The sequence below is a fragment of the Monomorium pharaonis genome, chromosome 5 (genome assembly GCF_013373865.1).
Source record: "Monomorium pharaonis isolate MP-MQ-018 chromosome 5, ASM1337386v2, whole genome shotgun sequence".
NCBI lineage: Eukaryota > Metazoa > Arthropoda > Insecta > Hymenoptera > Formicidae > Monomorium > Monomorium pharaonis.
This window is the reverse complement of record NC_050471.1, coordinates 19,194,927-19,220,965: the sequence shown is the minus strand read 5'-3', so window position 1 is coordinate 19,220,965 and position 26,039 is coordinate 19,194,927. Positions and strand designations below refer to the sequence as shown.

At 34.1% G+C, this 26,039-nt stretch overlaps 1 protein-coding gene across 9 annotated transcripts in view; it reads left to right on the top strand.

The window, feature by feature from the left end:
- The window catches only part of LOC105834490 (lysophospholipid acyltransferase 7), a 100,529-nt gene that overhangs the window by 49,150 nt on the left and 25,340 nt on the right, over positions 1-26,039 (top strand). For all 9 annotated transcript variants that reach the window (XR_004963503.1, XR_004963502.1, XR_004963501.1 and 6 more), the window contains exon 5: positions 14,381-14,702. Coding sequence is in view for 1 of the 9 variants with exons in the window: in XM_036287665.1 (XP_036143558.1) it covers positions 14,381-14,702 (322 nt within the window). In the remaining 8 variants the exon portion in view is untranslated. The remainder of the gene's footprint in view (positions 1-14,380; positions 14,703-26,039) is intronic.

Genomic DNA, 26,039 nt, shown 5'->3' with positions numbered 1-26,039 from the left:
GATTTAACTTCATATTTTGCAGCAAAATTTTCTTGCAAGAAAAGAAAGATCTCTTTTCTTATTGCAAAGTACGTTACATTATGTTCTTGAAGAAGTTGCTGAAAAAGAATTGTTTTTTATGACTGAGAAATTTTTAACCAGTTTTAATAATATTAATGATTTTTCACTTAAGGGAATGCTAGCAGTTTCTTCAAGAGTCGATGAATTTCTAAATGACTACTGCTGCGATGAGGCATTTCTTTACAAATTTTTCCTTGTAGAATGACTTGAAATTTTTTGCGATTAAATTTGAAATTGCATATGAGGCTTTAAGAGCTTGTACTGAAGGTGTAGCATTCGATATTCGAACTACACCTTCTTAATAAATCAATTTGAATCCTTCAATTAAATTAAACTTCTCCTCGTCTACATACTTCAAGTACTTGTGCGAATGCTTAATCTTATAATGCCTAAACAGGGCGTATTTTTTAAAATATTGGGTTTATACCCACAAAGAAGACAGATGATTTTATTATCAATACACATGAAAAAAAGCTTTTTTCCCATACCTTGTCGAAATGTTGGTCGTATCTCTGCTCGCTATCAATTTTTTAAAGAAGATTTAGAGTAGGATTTTTCACTCCCAGTTACAAAACAGCAGAAAAATTTGTAAATCAGACTTCCGTGAATCAGACTTAAACACAAGACGTTTATGTATCCTTCTAATTTCGCGGGTTTGTTTTAGGCGCGTACTCCTACCGCGTATTGACAGGCAATTGTTTTATCTCTCCTACGCTGTCTCCTAACGGCCAGCCGAGTCGTGCCGCGTGCTTGATCAGGGTCTCGTGTTAGGTTCTAAAGTTTGAGATTTACGAAATTTTCTGCTGTTTTGTCATTGTGAGTGAAAAGTCCTATCCTAGATCTTCTTTAAAAAATGGATAGCGAGCAGAGATACGACCAACATTTTGACAAGGTATGGGAAGAAAGCTTTTTCACGTGTATCGATAATAAAATCATCTGTCTTCTCTGTGGGTATAAACCCAGTATTGTTAAAAAATATGTCCTGCTTAGGCATTATAAGATTAAGCATTCGCACGAGTACTCGAAGTATGTGGACGAGGAGAAATTTAATTTAATCGAAGGATTAAAATTGATTTATCAAGAAGGTTGTAGTTCGAATATCGAAAATGTTACACCTTCAGTTAAAGCTCTTAAAGCCTCTTATGCGATTTCAAATTTAATCGCAAAAAATTCCAAGCCGTTCTGCGAGGGAAAATTTATAAAGGAATGCCTCATCACAGCAGTAGAGTCATTTGGAAATTCATTGACTTTTGAAGAAGCTGCTAGCATTCCTTTAAGTGACAAAACAGTACAATCCCAAATAAGTGATATTGCTTCATCTTTAGAAAATAAACTAAAATCTCTCTTAACATCTTGTTCCTTTTTTTCATTGTGCCTAGACGAAAGCACCGATAATCGACATGTAAGTCAATTGAGCATTTTTGTTCGAATCGTGCAAAACGATTTTTCACATGTCGAGGAGCTATTAGATTTCGTTCCATTGCATTCAAGAACAACAGGCTTAGATATTTTCAAAGCCGTTGATCAAACTTTAAAAAAGTTTGATACTAATTTTGTAAAATGTTTAGCTATCGTTACCGATGGCGCAAAAGCAATGATTGGCGCAAAGAATGGATTATTCGGTCAAATAAAGCAGCGAGGTTTAAAGTTCCCTGTCCCTGTTTCATTGCGTAATTCATCAAGAAGCGTTATGTGGGAAAGTTGTGAAATTATCCACGGCAATGCAAACCGTGACAAAAATTATCAATACTATCAAAGGTGGTCAAAAATTTCTTAGTCATAGAAAGTTTCAGCAATTTCTCCAGGAACATAACGCAACGTACACAGATGTACCTCTATATTGTGAAGTTCGGTGGCTCAGCGCAGGAAGATGCTTAGAAAAATTCTTTGCAATAAGAAAAGAGATCTTCCTTTTCTTGCAAGAAAATTTTGCTGCAAAATATGAAGAATTCAAATCTTTTTTTGAGGATGTAAACTCGCTTTGCGAGCTTGCTCTCATAACTGACATGACAAATCATTTAAATATTCTTAATTTAAAGCTGCAAAAGACCAATCAAGTAATTTCTCAATTAGTTAGTCATGTCGATTCTTTTCGTAGAAAATTAGAATTATTTAAAAATCAATTAGAAAGCAATATTCTTCACTTTTTTCCGTCCTGCCAGATTCTCTTCGAAGAATACGGCACAGATTGTAATTTTAAAAAATATATAAATATAATCGATTCTCTAATAAATCAATTTGATAGGCGTTTCAATGACTTCGAAACGCTAAGAAATGATTTAATTCTTTTTGAGAATCCTCTCACTGTGCAAATCGAGAAACAAAGCCTAGACTTTCAGGCAGAACTTTGCGATTTGCAACATGATCTCTCTTTAAAAGCACGGTTAGAAAAGGGAGTTGAGTTCTTCAAAATTTTAGATGCATCGTGTTATCCACGTCTCCGAAACTTTGGTCTTCGAATTTTCTCCATGTTTGGGTCCACATATTTATGCGAATGCTCATTTTCTAAAATGAAAAATATAAAAACAGAGAAACGTTCATCTTTAAGCGATGCATCATTATCCTCATTGATGCGAACTAGTTCTTCGAAATTATCTGTGGATATACCATCCCTTGTAGAATCGTGCAAACGACCCAGAAGATCAAATGAAAATTAATACATTTCGAGTTCAATTTTCCTGCCAAGTCACATATTTTGTATCGTTTAGTGGAATAGGCCTATAGGGGAAACCACTTAAAAAAAAACGCGTCAACAATAGTACCTCTTGGGTGATGTGGCAAGCTATTGACAAAATTACAATTATTACATTATATTATATTATTGTCATTATATGTACATACAAATATGTTTATAGACGTAAAAATAATATTAATAACTTTAATTGTGTGTAAAAATAAAAAAATTATTCACAGCGCAAGAAAAATTTTAATCACGCGAATGGATCCAGGCATATCTATCGCAGGACGCTCCTGAGACACAAGGCGCGCGATCGGCGGCTCGGCCGTCGAGCCTAGAGCGGTAGTGGGGGCATAGCAGGCGGTGCCTCAGGAATCGAGGCGAAATGTGCAACTAATTCCGAGCACTGGTATATAACATATTTTTAATAAAAACATATAGGGACAATTTCAGATTAATGTATATAGATTTTACGTCATAATTTTTATATTCAGTAAGATAGCCAGATAAATTGTATAGGAAAGTACTCATATTCAGATAAAGATTTAATCGTTTAATTTAGATACGATAAAATACGATAGAACTTTATGTCCACCGAAATGGTAATATAGTTGATAGAAACATATAGGAACAATTTCAGATTAATTCATATAGAGTTTTATAGACCTTGAATCGTAAATTTCATATTTAGTACAATAAGTAGATAAGATCATATAGAAAAATAATCGTATTCAGATAAAGTTTTAATCGTTTATTTCAGATACGATAAGAAACGATAGAACTTTATGTCCGCCAAAATTGGAATACATCTGATAGAAACGTATAGGAACAATTTCAGATTAATTCATATAGAGTCTTATAGACCTTGAATCGTAAATTTCATATTCAAAACGATAAGTAGATAGGATCATATATAAAAGTAGTCTTATTCAGATAAAGTTTTAATTGTTTATTTCAGATACGATAAGAAACGATAGAACTTTATGTCCGCCGAAATTGGAATACATCTGATAGAAACGTATAGGAACAATTTCAGATTAATTCATATAGAGTCTTATAGACCTTGAATCGTAAATTTCATATTCAGAACGATAAGTAGATAGGATCATATATAAAAGTAGTCGTATTCAGATAAAGTTTTAATCGTTTATTTCAGATACGATAAGAAACGATAGAACTTTATGTCCGCCGAAATTGGAATACATCTGATAGAAACGTATAGGTACAATTTCAGATTAATTCATATAGAGTCTTATAGACCTTGAATCGTAATTTTCATATTCAGTACGATAAGTAGATAGGATCATATAGAAAAGAGTAATCGTATTCAGATAAAGTTTTAATCGTTTATTTCAGATACGATAAGAAACGATAGAACTTTATGTCCGCCGAAATTGGAATACATCTGATAGAAACGTATAGGAACAATTTCAGATTAATTCATATAGAGTCGTATAGACTTTGAATCGTCATTTTCATATTCAGTACGATAAGTAGATAGGATCATATAGAAAAGTAGTCGTATTCAGATAAAGTTTTAATTGTTTATTTCAGATACGATAAGACACGATAGAATTTTATAACTTTTCTATCTGGCAGAAAATCTAGTGTCCGATAGAAACGATAAATTCAGATAAAATTATATTAAATTTCTACCAAATTTCTATATGTTTCTATCAGTTTCTATCGTACTTTTTGAACAGGGATTTCACCGATCTGTCTTCTGCGATCTAATTTACCACGAGGAGCCTTCATTTGCGCACAGTACAATTGGACACTTTGCAATTGCACACCGTTTGATTGGACACGTTGCATTTGCGCACAGTTGCTTTTGGGCACAACACATATTTTTGTAAAATTATTAACACACACGCACACATGCATGTGAAATTTGTTATTAACTTGAGTGAGTCCCAGATGCGCACAGTAATAAACGGACACAGCAAGCTGAGTGAAACGGACACAGTAACAAACGGACACAGACCAAACGGACACAGTAATAAACGGACACAGTGCGAAACGGACACAGTAACAAACGGACACAGTGCGAAACGGACACAGTAACAAACGGACACAGTAATAAACGGACACAGTGCGAAACGGACACAGTAACAAACGGACACAGTAACAAACGGACACAGACCAAATGCGCACACTGCACATGCGCACGGATCAAATGCATACACGGAAAGTCGCAAACCCATGTGATGCAGTGAATGCTTTGCACACACACACACACACACACACACACACACACACACACACACACACACACACACACACACACACACACACACACACACACACACACACACGGGGGGGTGCAAGGGGGGCCTTCGGCCCCCTCCCGCACCCACCCGTTTAAATCGCTAACCTATGTAGACTTTACTCTGCTTGCAATGTACATGGATTGCATTTGGTCCGTGCGCACGTGCAGTGTGCGCATGTGCAGTGTGCGCATTTGGTCCGTACGCATTTGGTCTGTGTCCGTTTCGCACTGTGTCCGTTTCGCTCTGTGCGCATTTGGTCTGTGTCCGTTTGTTACTGTGTCCGTTTCGCACTGTGTCCGTTTATTACTGTGTCCGTTTGGTCTGTGTCCGTTTGTTACTGTGTCCGTTTCACTTAGCTTGCTGTGTCCGTTTATTACTGTGCGCATCTGGGACTCACTCTGTGCAAACGGGTCGGTGTGCAATTGGATCTGTGTGCAATCGGGTCCGTGTGCAAACGGGTCGGTGCACAATCGGGTCCGTGTGCAATCGGGTCCGTGTGCAATCGGGTCCGTGTCCAATCGGGTCCGTGTCCAATCGGGTCTGTGTCTAATCGAGTCCGTGTCCAATCGGGTCTGTGTCCAATCGAGTCCGTGTCTAATCGCGACTGTGTCTAATTGCTTATGTGCGCAATCGAGACAGTCCCCCATATGGCGCACATTGTTTATTTTTTAATTGGCTGAATTGATTTGCATAAAAATTAATATCCAAAGATTTTGGTGTAGCTAAATATAAATTCAAGGTGAAAACTTTAAAATTCAAAATGGCAGACCCAAAATGGCGATCAAAGTAGTCGAAATTGCCCAATTGTTATGAAATCTGATATCTAGAGGTTTTTTGGATTGCTGAGTACGAATCCAAGATCAATATTACAAAATGGCGGATCTAAAATAACTCAAAAATAAAGAAAATTTTTTTATTTTTATGAAATGTGATAGGCAGGGAATGTTTTTGGGAAAACATTTATAACTGTTTCTTTTACAACATAGGTGACCTATAAAATAAAAAAATTAGGTTTGTTTAGGTTTAGGTTATATGTGATGGACAGAAATCGACCCTTTTTTAACACTTTTATAATAATATAAAATTTATTCCGAAGTTTATAGTATTAATAAGTATAAATAAGTTAAAAATTGATGTAAAGTTTGTAGTTATTGCCCCAAACACCCCTGAATTTAAAATATTACTCAGATAAATAAAATTAAAAAGCTTTTGGTCTAGCTTGTTAAATCCGCCATTTTGAATTTTAAAATTTTGATGTCGGATTCGTAATCAGCAATCTTGAAAATTTCTGTATTATAAATTTCATCCAAATAAGCCAAATTAAAAAATTTTTTGTTTACCATATTAAATCCGCCATTTTGGATTTGAAATTTGGATTTATATTTACCAATCCAAAAAACTTCTGGATACAAGGTATCTTTGAATTGCAATTATTTTTTTTTGCCCATAAATTGTAAAGCTAAAAAAATTAAAAGTTGATTGAAAACATTTAGAAAATCATTTCATAATATTTTCATTAATATACTTGAATTTTAAATCAATGAAAGCGAATGATTTATTGGAAATCTACTACAACTTATGTTTTATCATAATTTTGCAAGCTTATCAAAACTGTATGTAAAATTAATATATTTTGTTATTATACTAGCAGGCCACTTTACAGCTTTCAGAAAATGCACGAACAGTGAAGTTTTGCCTGCCGCTGAAGGGGCTAACTATATAATATATTATATTAATTATTATTTATAGTGTCGTCTAGTTAATCTTTAAATAATTAATAATTTTTATAAGTTTTTGTATATACAAGGTGTTAATAAACCTTGCATAATACTTATACCATCGTGTAGCCCACGAAAATTGAAGACGAAAACCTTTCTAAATTTTTTCGATTCTATGCGTACAGTTCTTATAATTAGTGTCGGAAAATAGTGAAATATGACCAATGTACGCATGGCTATAACAGAAATACGAGCGTGGTAGAAAACAAGACGATTGCGCGTGAGGGGTGATATCCGCGCCGTCGCTCGCTGCGAGGCGAGAGCGCAAACAAAATTCATTGCTATTCGCAACGTTGTTCATAGCGGTCAGCGATGAGGACTAAGGATAGCTCATAACTAAAATTTTTTACATAAATTTTTAAACTGTACTACATAAATTGTAAAGCTAAAAAAATTAAAAGTTGATTGAAAACATTTAGAAAATCATTTCATAATATTTTCATTAATATACTTGAATTTTAAATCAATGAAAGCGAATGATTTGTTGGAAATCTACTACAACTTATGTTTTATCATAATTTTGCAAGCTTATCAAAACTGTATGTAAAATTAATATATTTTGTTATTATACTAGCAGGCCACTTTACAGCTTTCAGAAAATGCACTACAGTATTTTCAATGATAAACTACAGTTTTAAATTAATAAAACCGAATCATTCGTAAAAGTCTGCCGCTTCCGATTTTTTCTCGCAATTTTTCAACTTTATCGATTAAATATTTAAAGTTAATATTTTTGACCACATTTTTTATATTTGCAGACCACTTAACAGCTTCCAGAGAATATGTTATTAATTTCATTGATATACTTAAATTTTAAATAAATGAAAGCGAATAATTCGTGAACAATTAGTTTTTTTCTATTCGCTTTGGTAATTTTGCATGTTGGAATAAATTCCACAAATTGTAAAATCCGGCGTCCGTAAAAATTTCTACTTACATTTTATGAAAATTACCTTTTGTGTACGTTTACGATTTATGACAATACAATTGTCAATAATGTGTAAAAAGTTTGGTGTGGTAACATAATTTCTTTTCTTTATATGTTTTTGAGTAATTTTCTAGTTATTAATAATTTTAATAATTTTAATAATTTTAAAATAATTCAAATAATGTTGCCGAATAATTTTAAATTATAAAATAATTTTGTCATCAAAAGATGTCATCGAATTATACATTAAATAGTTGAGCTTTCAATCAACTTGTATAATTTTTTTTTTGCTTTGCAATTTATGTAGTGCAATTTAAAAATGTATGTGTAAATTTTAGTTATAAGCTATCGTCGAGCATCCTAAGGGCCACTTGAAAACGTAATGCAGTGTGACCAATTGTACCTCTGGCAATATCAAGTATTATCGAGTGATATCGCCAGAGGTACGATTGGTCACACTGGATTATATTCTCAAGTTGGTAACCATTTAATCAACGATTAGGTTAATCAGAGCTTGATGCAAGTAGCCCTTAGTCCCCATCGTTGATCGCTACGAACAGCGTTGCAATAACGCGGATATCTTCTCTCACGCAACGATGGTCGTCTTGTTTCCCACAGTGCTCGTGTTTTCGTTATAGTCGTGCGTACATTGGCCATATTTCATTATTTTCCGACAATAATTATAAGAGCTGTACGCACCCACATAGAAATTGGCATCCAGTGGACATTCAATGGACGTCCACTAAAGCTTCATAGATCCATGGGACGTTCATGTCCATGGTGGAAGTCAAATGGACGTTCATTAGAGATCTACTAAACTTTCACAGCTCTATGGAATATTTACTTTTATAGTGATAGTCAGATAGATGATCTATCGGGAGCGTCCAAGATGCGCACAGTAATAAACAGACACAGACCAAATGCGCACAGACCAAATGCACACAGATCAAATGCGCACAGATCAAACGGACACAGTAACAAACGGATACAATGCAAAAGGGACACAGACCAAACGGACACAGTACTAAATGAACACAGTAACAAACGGACACAGACCAAATGCGCACAGACAAAATGCGCACAGATCAAACGGACACAGTAACAAATGCGTACGGACCAAATGCGCACGAACTTACCACATGGGTTGCGACTTCTCAGGGCACCCCTACCGACGGAATGGGTACAGGAGGGGGGAACCCCCCTGCACCTCCTCGTATGTGTGTGTGTGTGTGTGTGTGTATGTGTGTGTGTTTGTGCGTGTGTGTGTGCAAAGCATTCTCTGCACCACATGGGTTTGCGACTGTGTCCGTTTCGCACTGTGCGCATTTGGTCCGTGCGCATTTGGTCTGTGCGCATTTGTTACTGTGTTTGTTTGTTACTGTGTCCGTTTCACTCAGCTTGCTGTGTCTGTTTATTACTGTGCGCATCTGGGACTCGCTCAACTATATCAGTCTGTAAAAAAGATTGATAAAAATAAGGACAAAATTAAAACTTTTATTTACGAAAAATCATGCCTAAAAAAATATTTATAAGAAACATAATAGTACATTTAATCAAGAAATATGTATACTCAACGCTATTTTAAGTATAAAATATTCTTGAATAAAAATACTTTTGCATTTTATCAAGAATATATTTTTTTATACGTAATAATCCACGAAACATCCGTCAGACGTCCATCGAGGTTCCATGAAGCTTCCATCAACGATCTATACACAACGTCCAGTATACATTTTTGACAACGTCCAATGGAGATCCAATGCCCAAGGAACACACTAAAGTCAACAAAAAGTCAAAATGACTTTATTTTGATTCGAAATAGTCACGCATTTTTTGTATGACCAAAAATTGACTCCAGTATCTGCTACTTAGTGACGAAAAGATGACTTCCCAGATAGCACAACGAATTCGAAAAGAATTTTTTTTGAACATCCAAATTTTGAAATGAAGTCTTTTTCTAATCTATTTCTGCACCAAAAGGATTCTTAAGAGTTCAAAAAAAGTTTTTTTATATATCACCAATTCTGAGCCCCTTTTGTAATGCATATAAAGTTCATTTTATGTTCTATAAGAATTCGCATTGAATTTAAAATTATTTTTTAATAGTATTCTAATAGAACTTTATCGAGATACTTTTTTGAATTTATTATGATTTTTTTACAGTACAAAAAGGAATTGCTTTTTGGTGTAAAAAAAATAATAAAGGATTTTTTGAAATTTTAAGAAATGTTAATTTAAAAATATACTGCTACAAAAATAGAGAATTTAGTATATTATTATTATATAATACCATAAAGTATTTATATACTATTTAGATAATAATATTATTTGTCATAAATTTGATATATAACTAAATAAAAATTTTTTTTATTATAATAAACATATAATAATGCGTTTAATAAAAAATTTGTAAAAAAAATTGTAAAAAAGTACATTATTTTTATATAAAATCAGGAAATGTTAATTCAATAATATACTACAATAAAATATGCGAAAATTTTATACATAATTTATACATGTATAATAACAATAAGTAAGAAACTCTCTTATTGTTACTATACATGTATAAATTATGTATAAAATTTTCGCATATTTTATTGTAGTATATTATTGAATTAACATTTCCTGATTTTATATAAAAATAATGTACTTTTTTACAATTTTTTTTACAAATTTTTTATTAAACGCATTATTATATGTTTATTATAATAAAAAAAATATTTATTTAGTTATATATCAAATTTATGACAAATAATATTATTATCTAAATAGTATATAAATACTTTATGCTATTATATATACAGGGTCATTCAGAACAACATTCGGTCCGTAAAATGACGCATTCCTGACGCACACACACACACACACACGCACACACGAACGCACGCACACACACACAATTCTAAGACAATTTTTTTTTACCAAAATTTTATTTGAAGCGTAGTTTTTGCGTTATAAGCCAAAATAGTTAACGAATTACGCGTCGAGTACAGAAGGCAGGCAGGGGCGGCGCGCCACGAGCTTAACGCGGGCGCGGCTAACTATCCGCGTCAGCTGACGGGTGATTACCACCGCGTAAGTCGCTAACTATTTTATCTTATAACATAAAATTATGCTTTAAATAAAATTTTGGTAAAGAAAAGATTGTCTTGGAATTATATATATATATGTTAGGAATACGCGTTTCTTAAAATCACTGTAACAATCAAAAGTTGTTCCGGATCGCCGACCGTCGGACGCTGCAACCAGCTGATTGCTACACGCGACGTGTGTATGCCGTGTTTGTGTAAAAGAAAGAGAGAGAGAGAGAGAGAGAGAGAGAGAGAGAGAGAGAGAGGGTGGGGGTGGGGTGGGAAAGACGTTTATACACACGCACGCATACACTTTCTCTCTCTCTCTCTCTCTCTCTCTCTCTCTCTCTCTCTCTCTCTCTCTCTCTCTCTCTCTCTCTCTCTCTCTCTCTCTCTCTCTCTCTCTTTTACACAAACACGACATACCCACGTCGCGTGTAGCAATCAGCTGGTTGCAGCGTCCGACGGCCGGCGATTCAGAACAACTTTTGGTTGTTACAGTGATTTTAAGAACGCGTATTCCTAACATATATATATAATTCCAAGACAATCTTTTCTTTACCAAAATTTTATTTAAAAATTTTATGTTATAAGATAAAATAGTTAGCAACTTACGCGGTGGTAATCACCCGTCAGCTGACGCGGATAGTCAGCCGCGCCCGCGTTACGCTCGTGGCGCGCCGCCCCTGCCTGCCTTCTGTACTCAACGCGTAATTTGTTAACTATTTTGGCTTATAACTCAAAAACTACGCTTCAAATAAAATTTTGGTAAAGGAAAAATATTCTTAAAATTGCGTCAGAAATGCGTCATTTTACGGACCGAATGTTGTTCTGAACGACCCTGTATAGTACATATACACATATATATATATCTATACATATACTATATATATATAATAGCATAAAGTATTTATATACTATTTAGATAATAATAGTATTTTTGACTGTACAAAGACATATATATTTTTATGTTCTTTTTAATAAAATCAAAAAATGTGTTATAAAAATTTTATACGTTGTCAAAAGCAAAAAAATAAAAAGACACTTATATTTGTTATACCTTTCTATAGTGTTACAGTTCTTTATAATAATTTTAATATTGACTAAATTATATAAATTGATAATAAATTTGTATGTGGTATTCTTTTTAAACTAATTTCGAATCAATTATGTGAATTCATAATTAATTTAAATATTGAATTCTTTTTTAACTCATTTTGACTAAATTATGTGAATTTATAACAAATTTAAATATGGTACTCTTCTTGAACTCATTTCGAACAGATTATGTAAATTATTAAAGAATAAAAAAAGGTGAATTCTTTTTGAACTTAAAAGGATCATCTGTACTATCTGAGTTTGCTCCGTGACGAAAAGATGACTAATCTCTAATTTTAATATATAAACGTATCAGCTTATATAGAAATTATACTTATGGTACATTATGCATATGTAATAATTAATTTTGCAATACAACTATTTTTAGAGCAATACACTAAATTAAACAATACACTAAAATTATGAAAACTATAATACTAATATATATATATATATATATATATATATATATATATAGTTTGTTCAATTATATCTATTATAATTATAAGATATAAACATTTTAATAAATTTGTTTCACATGTTTTTACTCTATAAATGTATTGCAAAAATTCTTTTAACTATAGCAAAGAAAAACCTTGCACATTACTATAATACTAAATATATTACAAGCATGACATTTTTTTGACGTCAATAAACCATCAAATGTTGTTATCAAAAATCATCATTTTGACTTTTTCTGTCGTGATGTAATTATGACATCAATGTTATGTATGTCATTTTGACTATAATGTACGTATTCTTTGGGTGGACGTACGCAATGCGGAACTATGGATTTCCAATAGTTGTATATTGGACCTCCACTGGAGGTTTCGTTTCTATGTGGGTTTCGTTTCTATGGAATCGAAAAAATATAGAGAGCTTTTTGTTTTCGATTTTTGTGGGCTACACGATGATATAAATATTATGCGATGATTTATTAACACCCTGTATATATGTGTGTGTTATGTTTTGATTACGTTTATATAAATTAAAAAATAAAAACGTAAAATCAGAAATATTATATTTGTTAATCAAGAAACAGAATCAAATTATGATGTCATAATAACGTCTTGGAATGACGGCGAGAAATAGGATCAAAATATTACGTTATAATGATACCATTGAATAACGTTAGTATACCGTCATGTAAATATCATGGTCGCATTTTGGTCATATGACGTCATTAGTATCAATATGACCCAAATTTGACGTCAAAATGACTCGTATTTGCTATCTGAGTATGGAAATGCTTATTAAGAAGTTTTTAAAGTCGTTAATTTTAAACGTGACATTAAAATTTAAAATGACGGATAATATATATAGCGGATGCAACATTTCATTGAAATTTTGTAAAAATACATACATATTAATTTTTAATATTAGTGAATTTAACATTTTCAACAAACAAAGCAAGTTTTTTGTCATTTTTTAAAAATATAAATATTCCAATTGAAATTATATAGCACAGGCTTTATTATTGGGCAAAAATAAACTAAAAGTAAATAAAACGCTAATAAAACCAAAACTGGTTGGAGTTTTATACAAGTTAATAACAATTTAATAAATTAAATGTACATACGTTTCGGTACATTGTTTTTGGCCATCTTCAGTGTACAGTAACAACTAAGTTCGCAATTAAGGCATCAATCGTCATGCGCATCATTCGACATCTTAAAGACGTCTTTCTAAAACATCGTAAAGACATCTTTTATTAAAGTTTTAAAGACGTCTAAATGGCGTTTTAAATAAGATGTTTTATAAAAAGACGTCTAAAATAAGACGATTTTAAAACATCTTAAAGACGTCTTTTAGACATGCGTGTTGTCTGGGGGCTTTTACATGGACATCAATGATTTTTAATGATATAAACTGAAATTTACATCCAAGTAAGCTTTTATTAATTTGTAATTTCTTCGTAAGTATGTTGACTCTAATCTATTAACACACATTGTAATTTTTTCAAAAATGTCTTGGTGTTTTTTAAGAGTCTCAAGAAAGAATGGCTAATTTCGACTATAGAAACTCATACTGACGATTGATGCCTTAACTACGAACTTAGTTGTTACTGTACACTGAAAATGGCCAAAAACAATGTGCCAAAACGTCTGTACATTTAATTTATTAAATTGTTATTAAGCAAACTCTAACCAGTTTTGGCTCTATTAGCGTTTTATTTACTTTTATAAATAAATAAATTGAAAAAATGTCCATTTTTTAAAAACGAATTTTTTCTCTAGCAATTATTTAAATATTTTTGCTTGAAATTTGCTATACAATCTTGTTTTTCTTATTTATTTAAATAAAAAATACAATATACAGACTTTAAAATTAAAAATCTTTTAAGATAAAAAAATTTTATTAAAAGGAGTATAATTTATCTCTTTTGATTCTGAACTCCTTAATATTTCAATTTTACAATAATTGACTTGTGTTATTTGTCATATAATCCATTCATAGGAGACATATGAAAATAAGTAACGTTTTAAATAATTTTCTAGGTCGCTTGATTGCGAGAGAATAAAAAGAGAAGAGCAGAATTTCGAGACGGTGCACAATATGAACGTGTGGGAAGTGGAAGCGTCTCCGTTTGTTAGGCACACGATGAAAATGTGGAATACATGCATACAATATTGGATGGCTGTATGCATTTACAAACGATTCCCTTATAAAAATTTCAGAACCATTGCCACATTGACTTTATCTGCCTTATGGCATGGTTACGCTGCAGGATATTATTTTTGCATTTGCCAAGTTCCGTTGTACCTACCTTTCGAGGATATTTGTATCAAATTCTACAATCAATGCGAAGAAAATGGATTTGTAAGTTGTCCATATGTAAATTTAATAATAAGAAAGAATGGGGAAATGCGGCGCATCTTTATTGTAGTAGTTTGCATTATTGCACACTTAAAATAATCATTATCTGATACAATTATATTCAATTAAGATGTACACAAAATTTTAAAACATTTTTTTAATTTTTATAAAAAAGTTAATTTGAAACTAAAGTTAGTTTGATATACTTTTCTTATAAAATTTGTACTTCTATTCAGTAACGTAATGTCGACAAAAGAGTAAAGAATAGGAGGTATTATTTGGTTTTAACGGTAAGCTTTATATAAAAGCGGAAACGAATGTGCTATACATATAAAAATACAAGATGGCCGCTCATACATACATACACACGCATACGGGAGCGTCCGAAATGGCCACGCGTAAATTTGATCACCTTCGAAATGGCCACATTCGAAACGGTTACGTTTGAAATGGCCACGTTCGGAATGGCCACGGGAAATATTGCACGTGGTTCAATTTGCCCACGTTCAAAACGGCCACGTCCAAAATGGCCACGTTCGGAATGGCCACGAGAAATATTGCACAGAGTTCAATTTGCCCACGTTCGAAACGACCACGTTCAGAACGGCCACGTTCGAAATGGCCACGTATGTTTTACAAAATTTCCAGTACAATGCACATGGGTTAGCGACTTAGACGGGGTGGGGAAGGGGACCGAAGGCCCCTTTTGCACTCCCCGTGTGTGTGTGTGCGTGTGCGCGCAAAGCATTCTCTGCACCACATGTTTGCAACTTTCCACGCAAACAAGAAAAAAATCATTCCCAACATGGCCGTTTCGAACATGGCCAATTTGAACGTGGCCATTCCGAACGTGGCCATTCCGAACGTGGTCATTCCGAACGTAGCCATTCCAAACGCGGCCATTCCGAACGTGAGCAAATTATATCCACTCCATGCATACAACACATGAAAGCACATTATAGAAAACATGCTGATGCACATGTCACAAAAGTAGGTGCTTAAGATGACTGCCAATTACTTCCGTCTCCAGTAAATTGTACCCCCACTATTAAGGCACTATAAAAGTGAGTATTCTCACGTCCGCCATTTTTCTTCTACCTAGCATGAAAAATTAGGTATATATAGGTATTTTGTATATATATACGTCAATAATCTTTGGAAGTACCAAACTTTATGCGACAATGAAACGAAGACACGATATTTATGATCTTGAGACTGTAAAGGTTATTGCGATGTATTATATATGTCAAACATTATGCTAGTTACCTGCTAGTTTGAAGAAAAATGGCGGACGTGAGAATACCTACTTTTTTAGTGCTCTATCACTATCGATGTGATCCCTCTTGTTATTTTTTATTCTTTGGTGTCAACTTACTTATTGTGTCTAATTGAAGATTAGGTTAATGTTTCACAAAAATAATAAGATTGAAAATAAAAAATTTGTTTCAAAGTCTTATCATAAAAATTATAAATGAGATTATTAGATTATTAGATTTATAAGAGGAGATTCCTCTAGCATCAACTCTTTCAGGGGCATAATTAGACGACTCAATGGGTTTTTATGAAAACGTGTATTTCCATATTTTTCTGGTCGCTGATTTGAATCTGAAGTTAAATTTGAAAAATTTAATATGACGGATTCAAGATATTTGCCGTCAATGAAAAAATTAAAAAAAAAAAGATTAACTTACTATTATTGAAAAAATAAATTTTTTGTTACATGTAAATAAAAAAATGGTTTTTTTCGTAGCTCTCTATCGGCCGGAAAGTCGCTGATTGTGCACGGGTAGTTTCTCCCCACAAGTAACTTTTTCCCCCATCAATCAACCATGTGAAAAAGTCGTGCAGAAATTGTTTCCGCATGGCTATTTCCGTAAATCCTGCACAATTGATCGCTTTGTCACACGTTCCTCTTCATTCTGACACTCACGTCGTACCACAGGCACGTCATCTCTCGTATATAGTAACTCTTGAAAACTTTTGCAAACATTACTGATCGTTACCGACATTTTATCGCCATCTACAGTAAATTCTCGACGCTTTCGTCGCTTTTGAACAAACTTAACTCTAAATAAATAATCACCTGTTAATAACCCGTGTCGCATAAATATCGTGTCACATCACATCGTATTAAAGCAGTGAAAGTAGCAATACGGTATAGTGGAAATAGTTCAAAAATGAAGAAAGAATTGTTTTAATTGCGGGGGTTCTGCTTCCCGTAGACTCCCCGCCCTCCGCCCTAAACTCTCCACCTTCCGCCATGAACCACTTCTTGCCTTTACCGTTTCTTACGCACGTATAACAAAAATTGAATGTGTTACTCGTGCGGATCAGTTATTTTCACTCGTGCGGGTGCACGCACTATGGCTCGTGCGTTTGCTCCCCGCACTTGTGGAAAATAGCCGATTTTCTGCACTTGTAACACAATAGATACTTATGCAACTAGTGCGATAAATCTATTAATTGCCCGTAAGTGCGAGATATTGGCACACACGAGCCGGAGCCAAGTGTGTCCACCCACACGAGCGGGCAATAATCCGCACATGTCGCATATAATATTTTTTGTTACCTGTGTATCGAAATATTGGTCCTTTTGTGTGAAGTGACACGTGAGAAAAAAACTATTTTTCATGCACTGGTAGCGAAAAAAAAATATATACTTAGTAACCAAATCTGCAAAAGCAGAATTCCACACAGCAGATCCATAGCCTACTGTGTCCGCATTAAGCTTGTGTTTTGTAGACAGAATCTGCTGGACAAAATCTGACAGCATATTGGCGGCAGAAAAAGAGCAGATCAATCGTATGCAGTCTCTGTCCACGCGGACACAATAGGCTATGGATTTGCTGTGAGATTCTGCCTTTGCAGGTTTGGTTATCTGGGTATATATATATATTTCACACAACAATCTTATTACTTATAGATTTTTTAGGTTATTGATTACAAATTTGATCAGTTTTAAAATTTTCATATTTCTCACTTTTTTCGCAAAAATATATAATTGTTTATTTATTTATAAAAAATTAAATCTGCAAAAAAATTTGCAAAAATTATATATGATAGTAGAAGGTATCAAGAATAATTAGTAATTTTTTAAGCTTCTTATTTTTATTTGTGTCGTCAGAGACAAATTAAAATTTAAAAAATTTTTTAATTTTATTTTTATTATAATAATAGTTAATTACACAGGCACACACAAAAAAGTGATTGGTCCGGCGGACCAGACTAGTCTATTTTTATATATAACAACCCGCTGAATCGAAATTTAAGGTCAAAATTGCAGAATTGGGTCATTTTTTCCTAACCTCAAAAAACACCTCGTAAAAGCAGTTTGGGTCACAAATGTATAATCCGGAGCGTACAGGATTGCGTAACCACATTACACGGGAAAAATTCAATACGTATGACAAGTCTGAGTTTCTGTGAATGAATAGCGTAGAAAATTTACTCCCTTTTTTTATTGTATCTAACTTTTTTATTTTCAAAGGTTCTCTGCAATGGCTTCCTTTTACGTTTTTTCTCTTTCACAGAGACATTTCGTTTGAGCGTCCAGTAGAAATCAGCCATCATGTTCACATCCCACTTGCCTTGATATTAATGCTTCATCTCCTTGATGTCCTGATGAAATCTTTCTCCCTGTTCTTCACTATAATCACCTAGATTTTTTGGGAAGTAGTTGATATGAGAATCCAAGAAATACAATTTAAGATTCGTTAAGCAACCTAGTTTTCTATAGTTCTCATTTCCGCAACCCTTTCTATGTAATCTTGACTTTTGTTCCAGATAGCCAGTTGATATAATAAAGATATTAGCATCTTGCTACGCATTTATGTCGTCTCTTGTGCTGTTGTTTGCTAGCATTCGATGTCGGAAATAAAATTTTTTGCACGTTTCAAACATTATGCTATCATTACTTAAGATTAGTGTCGAATGCTAGCAAATAACAGCACAAGGGACGACGTAAATGCGTAACAAGATGCTAACATCTTTATTAGCAACATGAGAACAATTTGTGCTCATACATACATTTGTGGCTATCTGGGGTGGTTTCCTAGAAACTTTTTGTGACACCTTTGAAATTCAGCCATGCTGCTCTCTTGTCTTCATTCATTTTGGTGACAAATTTGTTGTCTCAACATTTTATGTATTTGAAGTCCTTCGAAAATTTTTTTCCACAATTTTGCATCAGAGATGTTGAAAAATTTTTCTTGTAAATATTGGTAGCATTCATCTTTTTTATTTAGAGCTTTCACCCATTGTTTTTTGAGTTCTAATTTGATATGAAGGGGTGAAAGAAGAACTTTTGAAAGCTTAACTAACGGTTTATGATACTTTTATGATACCTTTAGATCCAGGTTGCAAAGACGTCCTTTTCGAACATTCTTTTCTTATGTAATAGTTCGATCTCTACTATCCCATTCACATAGGAAGCACGGATTTTTTGTGTAACCTGATTGTTGACCCAATAATATGGTGAGAATTTTCAGATTCCCACAAATTTCCCATCTATGTTCTGTGTATTTAATTTTTTCAAGAACTGTTTTCAGGTTTGTGTACTCTTCTTTTATCACTACCGAATGCGTTAGGAATGGAGGCATATACATTAGTATTGTGCAGTAACACTGCTTTCAAACTTCTCTTAGAAGAATCGATGCATAGTCTCCACTCATCAGACTTGTAACATCCAGGTTTCAGTTTGTTCATTAGTCTAAATCTTCGAGAATAAGAGTTATATATAATAAAAAAAGGGAGTGAATTTTCTACGCTATCTATTCACAGAAGCTCAGACTTGTTATATGTATTGAATTTTCTCAGGGTAATGTGGTTACGCAAGCTTGCACGCTCTGGATTATACATTTGTGACCCAAACTGCTTTTACAAGGTGTTTTTTTGAGGTTAGGAAAAAACTAGCCAATTCAGCAATTTTGACCTTAAATTTCGATTCAGCGGGTCAAAATACATAAAAATAGACTAGTCTGGTCCGCCGGACCAACATTTAAACAAAATTTTTTTAGGTTAAGAAAAAATTAGCCAATTCATCAATTCTGACATTGAATTTGAATTGAGCGGGTCAAAATACATAAGGATAGACTAGTCTGGTACGCCGGATCAAATACTTTTTTTGTGTGCCTGTGTTACTATAATAAATAAAAATGTAATATATATGAGGGAGGAAATGGCGGCCGGTGATAGATGGAACTTTAGATCCCGGAGCTTTCTGGTGAGAGAGAGGTGAAAGAATGACTAAGAAGCGGTAAGATGTGGATTGAGAGAAAGTAGGATGTGAAGGGAAGAAAATAGAAAAAGGACGAGAGGTAGAAGAGAAGAAAATCGGAATAAGGTGCAAAGGAAAAATGGTGAGAAGAAGATGGGTGCGGAGAAGTTGTGGTAGAAGCAATGTACGGAAAGGGCGCCTGAATGAACAAGCTAACGGAAGCAGGAGTGGCTCACTTGGACACAGTGCAGATGGACACTTTGCAAATGGGCACAACTAATGGACACGGTTCATTTGGACACAAAAATTTTGTACACCGCAAAGTTGTACACCGTACATTTCTATACCCTTCTGTTTAGGGTATCCCTACCGAGGAGGTGGGTGGAAACGGCGGGCCGAAGGCCCCGTGTGTATGTGTGTGTGTGTGTGTGTGTGTGTGTGCGTGTGTGTGTGTGTGTGCGTGTGCGTGGCCACGGTTATGGTGTAAAAATGTACAACTTTGCGATGTACAACTTTACGGTGTAGAAATGTAGGTGTACATTATTTTGTGTCTATTTGCACTGTGTCCAAGTGAAGGCCACTCAACGGAAGCGAAGGGAAAATAGTAGGAAGGAGGAAGGCAGTAAATAGCAGTAGGTGTGTAAGAGATCGAGATGAGCGTATGCGTTGAAGAAGACAGGAAGCTCAAGTAATCGGCTGGAGATAAGAGCGAAGGAGCGAAGATAGGGGAAAGTTGACGGTGAGCGTGCTGGATAGGAAGATGTCGATATATTGAGATATCGATATATCGACCGAAAGGATCGAGTCGAAAAGTTTGAGAAGAAGTATCGAGCACGTAGAAAGGAGATTAAGAAACTGGAAAGAGATGACAGAAAGGAGAATAGGTATAAGAGTTTTGGATTGAGAGGAAGAGACAAAGAGAAGGAGGATACGAAAGCAGAGATGGAAGAATTGGAGGATTGGAGGAGAGATAAGAGTGAGAGTGATAAAAAGGTGTTTGGAAGAGGTGGTGGATTTATTGAAAGAACTGTGCATGGAAGTAAGAGGAGGAAGAGGAGGAGGAAGGAGGGCGAGCGTGGAAGTTCAAAGGAGAGTGGAGGAAAGGGAAAAGATGAAAGGAGGGAAAGGTGAGAAGAAATTGGAAGAGGAGACTCGGAGAAAGAGAGGGAGATAGTGGTGGTTAGAAGATATATATATATGCCAAGGGAGAGGAGAAAAGGCGAGATTGATTGAATTAATTTTTTTAGCTTTCTCAGCTATTATGTTATATAAATTTACTTACATAAAATATGCTTTTTTAACATTCGCTTAAACATTTCTATTTTATCGCAACTTCTTATCTCCGTTAGTAACGCATTATACAGTTTCACATCCTCATAGCACACGCTTTTTTGCGCACTCTTAGTTCTACAAAATTTTATTGCAATAGTCCCATGTTGTCTTAATTTTCTTTCATCTTTATTTCTGATTACCTTTAGTCTACCCCTTAAGTGATTTGGCGCCAAGTTATGTAGAATCTTAAATATAAATATGCATACATTATAGTGTAATCTGTTTTATGGACATAAATTGCAACGCTTGTAACATATGTTCTATTTTAGTATACCTATTACATTGTAATATTACTCGCATAACCCGATTCTGTGCTACTTTCAATTTATTCAATTGTGTTTCACCCATATCTACTAGTAATCTCGCACAATACTCATAGTGGGTTGCGATACATCTTGTGTATGCTGATATGTGTCTATCCTATTTAAAAACCCGTTTTTTTCCTATTTTCTTTAACATATAATCACAGTGATCTTTAAATCTAAGCTTATCAATAATTATACGTAAGTACTTTATTATGTCTACACGCTCTATTTCCGTTCCGCTTAGGCATTTCAACACAATATTTTCCTTTAATTCCTTTCTTATACTTCTCAAAACCATACATTTTGTTTTCCTCGCATTCATTTTTAGCATATTTAATCTCATCCACTCTTCTACTATATCAAATGTTAAAGTCATTTTTCCTTCTATTTCTGCACTACCTTCTCCAGCTACATATATTAGTGTATTATCCGCGAATATTTTTATACTATAGTCTTCTGGGCAAATTTTTATTATATCATTAATATATATAATAAACAGTAAGGGCCCCAACACAGATCCATGTGGTACATTGTGTCCAGTCCGCATTAATTTTGAACAATTATTACTAATACGAACTTGTTGCAATCTATCTCTAAGATATGCTTTTATCCATTCTAAAATATTTCTTCTAATACCGTACTGATATAATTTTTTTATTATGGTAATCTATTTCTATCTATTGTTTTAAATGCTCTTTTGAGATCCATAAATATTACTCCTATTACTTTTCCCTCACTAATTGGTATTTTCCAGTCATTGATAACAGTTTGAATTGCTGTTTTACACGAATAATGTTTCCTGAAACCTGATTGATGCTCTAAAACTTTCTCATATATCTCGGTAGAATATTAATAGGTCTAAATTCGCTTGCTTTCCTAGCTTTTGCAATCTTTGGTATCGGTATTATTGTTGATGTTTTCCAGCTCTGTGGGCAACAACTTTCTTTCAGGGATTGATTAATAACATTAACTAATTCTTCCTTAATGACTGGTAATATCCTTTTTAATATATCGTTAGTTATTTTTTTTTCTACACCTTTTTTCGCGGTAGCTGCATAATAATTGTCTAAGTCCTTTGTGTTAATTAGTTTAAAGTCTTCAAAATATCCCTTATCCTCAAAAACATAAATATTTCTTCTTCTGTTTACATCTTTATTTGTACCTTCTATAGATTCTACTTTATTCTGAATACTTTGTATATAATACATATTAAATTTATCAGCTAAATTATATTCAATTGTCTTATCTAGTATTTTAAAGTCTATATTATTTATTTCTTTTGCTCCTGTTGGTTCTCTTTTAACTAATTTCTTTAATACTTTCCACATATTTGTAGGATCCCTATTGTCATTTATCATAACCTCATAATACCCTTTCTTCTTTTCCATAATTAATTTTACTACTGCATTCCTCTCTGTTTTATACTGTACCCAACTGTTCTCTGTATTTTCAGTCATAGCTCACCTAAATGCTTTATTTCTACTAGTTGCTGCTTCCCTAATCTCATCTGAAAACCACACTTTTCTTTCCCAGACTTTCGGAATTCGAAATTCTTTTTTTGGTGTTGTAATATCTAGCGCATTAACTATACTATTTACAAACCTACAAGTTTGTTTGTTGATTTCTTAAGCTAGACTTTGCCTTATATTTTTCTCTACTAGTAGATTAAATTCCTTAATGCTAAATTTATTATAATTTCTTGCAGTAAATACTCCATATTTACTAACATTTTCTTCCCTTTTAATGAAATTTTTATCTACACATGGTCCGTTATTTTAGGCTCATGAACCACATGTACTTGTGCCACATTATTAGCAAAGACTAAGTCTATCATTGTCTTACTATCTTTCATAATTCTCGTTGGACTATTAGTTGTTTCATACCTAGACTAGACATTATTGTTCGTAATTTATTTGTGTACAATAAAATTAATTTGTCTTAAAATCTATGTTAAAATCTTCTACTATCATATATTCTCCTTTTATCACCAAATCCTTTATAGCTTTTTCTAGGAACCTCAGAAAATTGCCATCAGAGGCACTCGGTGAGTGATATACTATCATCAGCGCACCTTTATAAAATTTTTTTCTTACATGTATCGCAACGCACCAGCAATTCGCACTTATAGATTTAATCCATATTAATTCATATTTAATGTCTTCTTTTAGGTATAATATTGCACCTCCTGTATTTCTGTTTTCTCCATCACATCTGATTATATCATAACCCGGCACATCCACTTGACTATTTTCTATTTCAGACGTCAGCCCCATTTCGGACAATGCTTTAACTGCTGGATGAATCTTCTTTATAACTTAGTTATGTATTTTATCTTTATGCGCTATCAAACTTTGCGCATTCGTATACAGTATTAGTTTCTCTTCCTTCTGTGATTGTTATTTTGTATCCTCCCAGCCGGCCCTTCTCTTCTTCTCTTGTAGAACCCTCTTGAACGTCGGAAATTCCGAGCTCACATCAGTGCATCATGGTCATCTTTTATCTTTAGATTGTATGTGTCGTTTTTATACATACAATTTATACATTTCTTCTCATTTGTTGTACACTCATTTGATTTATGATTACCTGTACATTTATGGCATGCCTCATTTCGCATACAGTATTTTGCAAAACAGTGAAAGCATCTCTTGACACTGATATGATTAAATATAGGACATCTTTTCCATCCTGTATTTACCTTTCCTTGGCTCAACATTAATTTATGTGTTTTTTTTTATCTAGTTTAATTATTATGGCGCCTTCTGCTTTACTTCTTCTATTAGATTGAGTTTTTAATCTTTTCACTATTCTCATATTACTTTCTTCTTGTATCCCAAGTTTATTCTGCTTTTTGATTGAATCAATTAATTCTTCATCACTCAAGTTCCATTCTTCTTTGTCAATATAAACAATTGTTACTTTCGGCTTTATCTGTAGTAATCTAGTAACTTTAAAGTCATTATCCAGTTTGCTTTGCACTGTAGTTTTTAATTTTGCTATTTCTTCTCCTCACATCCCAAGATGACTGTACCGTTGTTTTCTCTCCTTATCGTCGTTATTCCCATTTCCATATTCTTTATATCTACTTTCTTTTTATTAACATAGTTATATCAACATTTTTTGCTGAACCTTAGGTTTAACAATTATAACATCTTCTTTCTTTCTTTTTCTAACTCTCACTATAACTCTTTTGTGCTCCTCTTGATGAATTATTAGGTCCAATGGACAGCATCCTTCTTACTTCTTCTAGCTCTTCTTCAATATTCTTTAACTCATGCTGAATAATTTCCTTTATCATCACTTTAATTTCCTTTTTACATATAGTCTCGTCTCTTATTTCTTTTATTGTTCTCATAAGCCAATCAATTTTTAGGTCCATATTTGCTGATCCATTCGTACTTGTGCTTGGTATTCCAGATGCTCCCGTTGATCCGAGCCTATCTCTGTTGCTACTTTCTTTACTTCTCCAATTTCACTCTCTATCCCAAGTTTTGCAAAAGAACGCTGGCACGGTATTAGTTCATTATTTCTATCATAAATTTTGTGTTTACTAATACAACCTGGATGGTAAAAGAAAGAGTGAAAGAAAGAGAGACGGTGGTGGCTGGAAGAAGAGGCATGGGAGAAGAGAAGAGGCGAGATGAGGAATTGAGATGCGCACAGTAATAAACGGACACAACGGGCTGAGTGAAACGGATACAGTAACAAATGGACATAGTCAAAATGCGCACAGACCAAACGGACACAGTAATAAACGGACACAGTAACAAACGGACACAGTAATAAACAGACACAGTAACAAACGAACACATTAATAAACGGACCAAATGCGCACGAACTTACCACATGGGTTGCGACTTCTCAGGGCACCCCTACCGACGGGGTGAGTGCGGGAGGGCGGCGAAGCCCCCCCGGTGTGTGTGTGTGTGTGTGTGTGTGTGTGTGTGTGTGTGTGTGTGTGTGTGTGTGTGTGTGTGTGTGTGTAAAGCATTCTCTGCACCACATGGGTTTGCGACCGTGTCCGTTTCGCACTGTGCGCATTTGGCCCGTGCGCATTTGGTCCGTGCACATTTGGTTTGTGCGCATTCTGTGTCCGTTTGTTACCGTGTCCATTTCATTCAGCCTGTCCGTTTATTACTGTGCGCATCTGGGACTCACTCGGAATTGAGACAGAAAGAGGAGAAGAGTAAGAATGGAAATGGATTGGAGATCAGGACAGAGGCGATGGAAAAGAGTGCAATGTAGAAGAAAAAAGAATTGCACGTTAAAGAAGGAGAGTAAGAAGATGTGGATAAAGAGTGAGGGGGAGGTTTGGTATAGCCACGGATGGACTGAGGACGGGCAGGAGAAGGAAATGGAGAGCGAGAGAGAAACAAGAAAAGAGAAGGAAAAGGATGGAGAGCAGCGGCAGAATTGGAAGTCAAAGGAGGAGAAAAACGAGAGATGAGTAGAAATGAAGAAAAAGGACAAAGAGAAAATGGATTGGGAGGA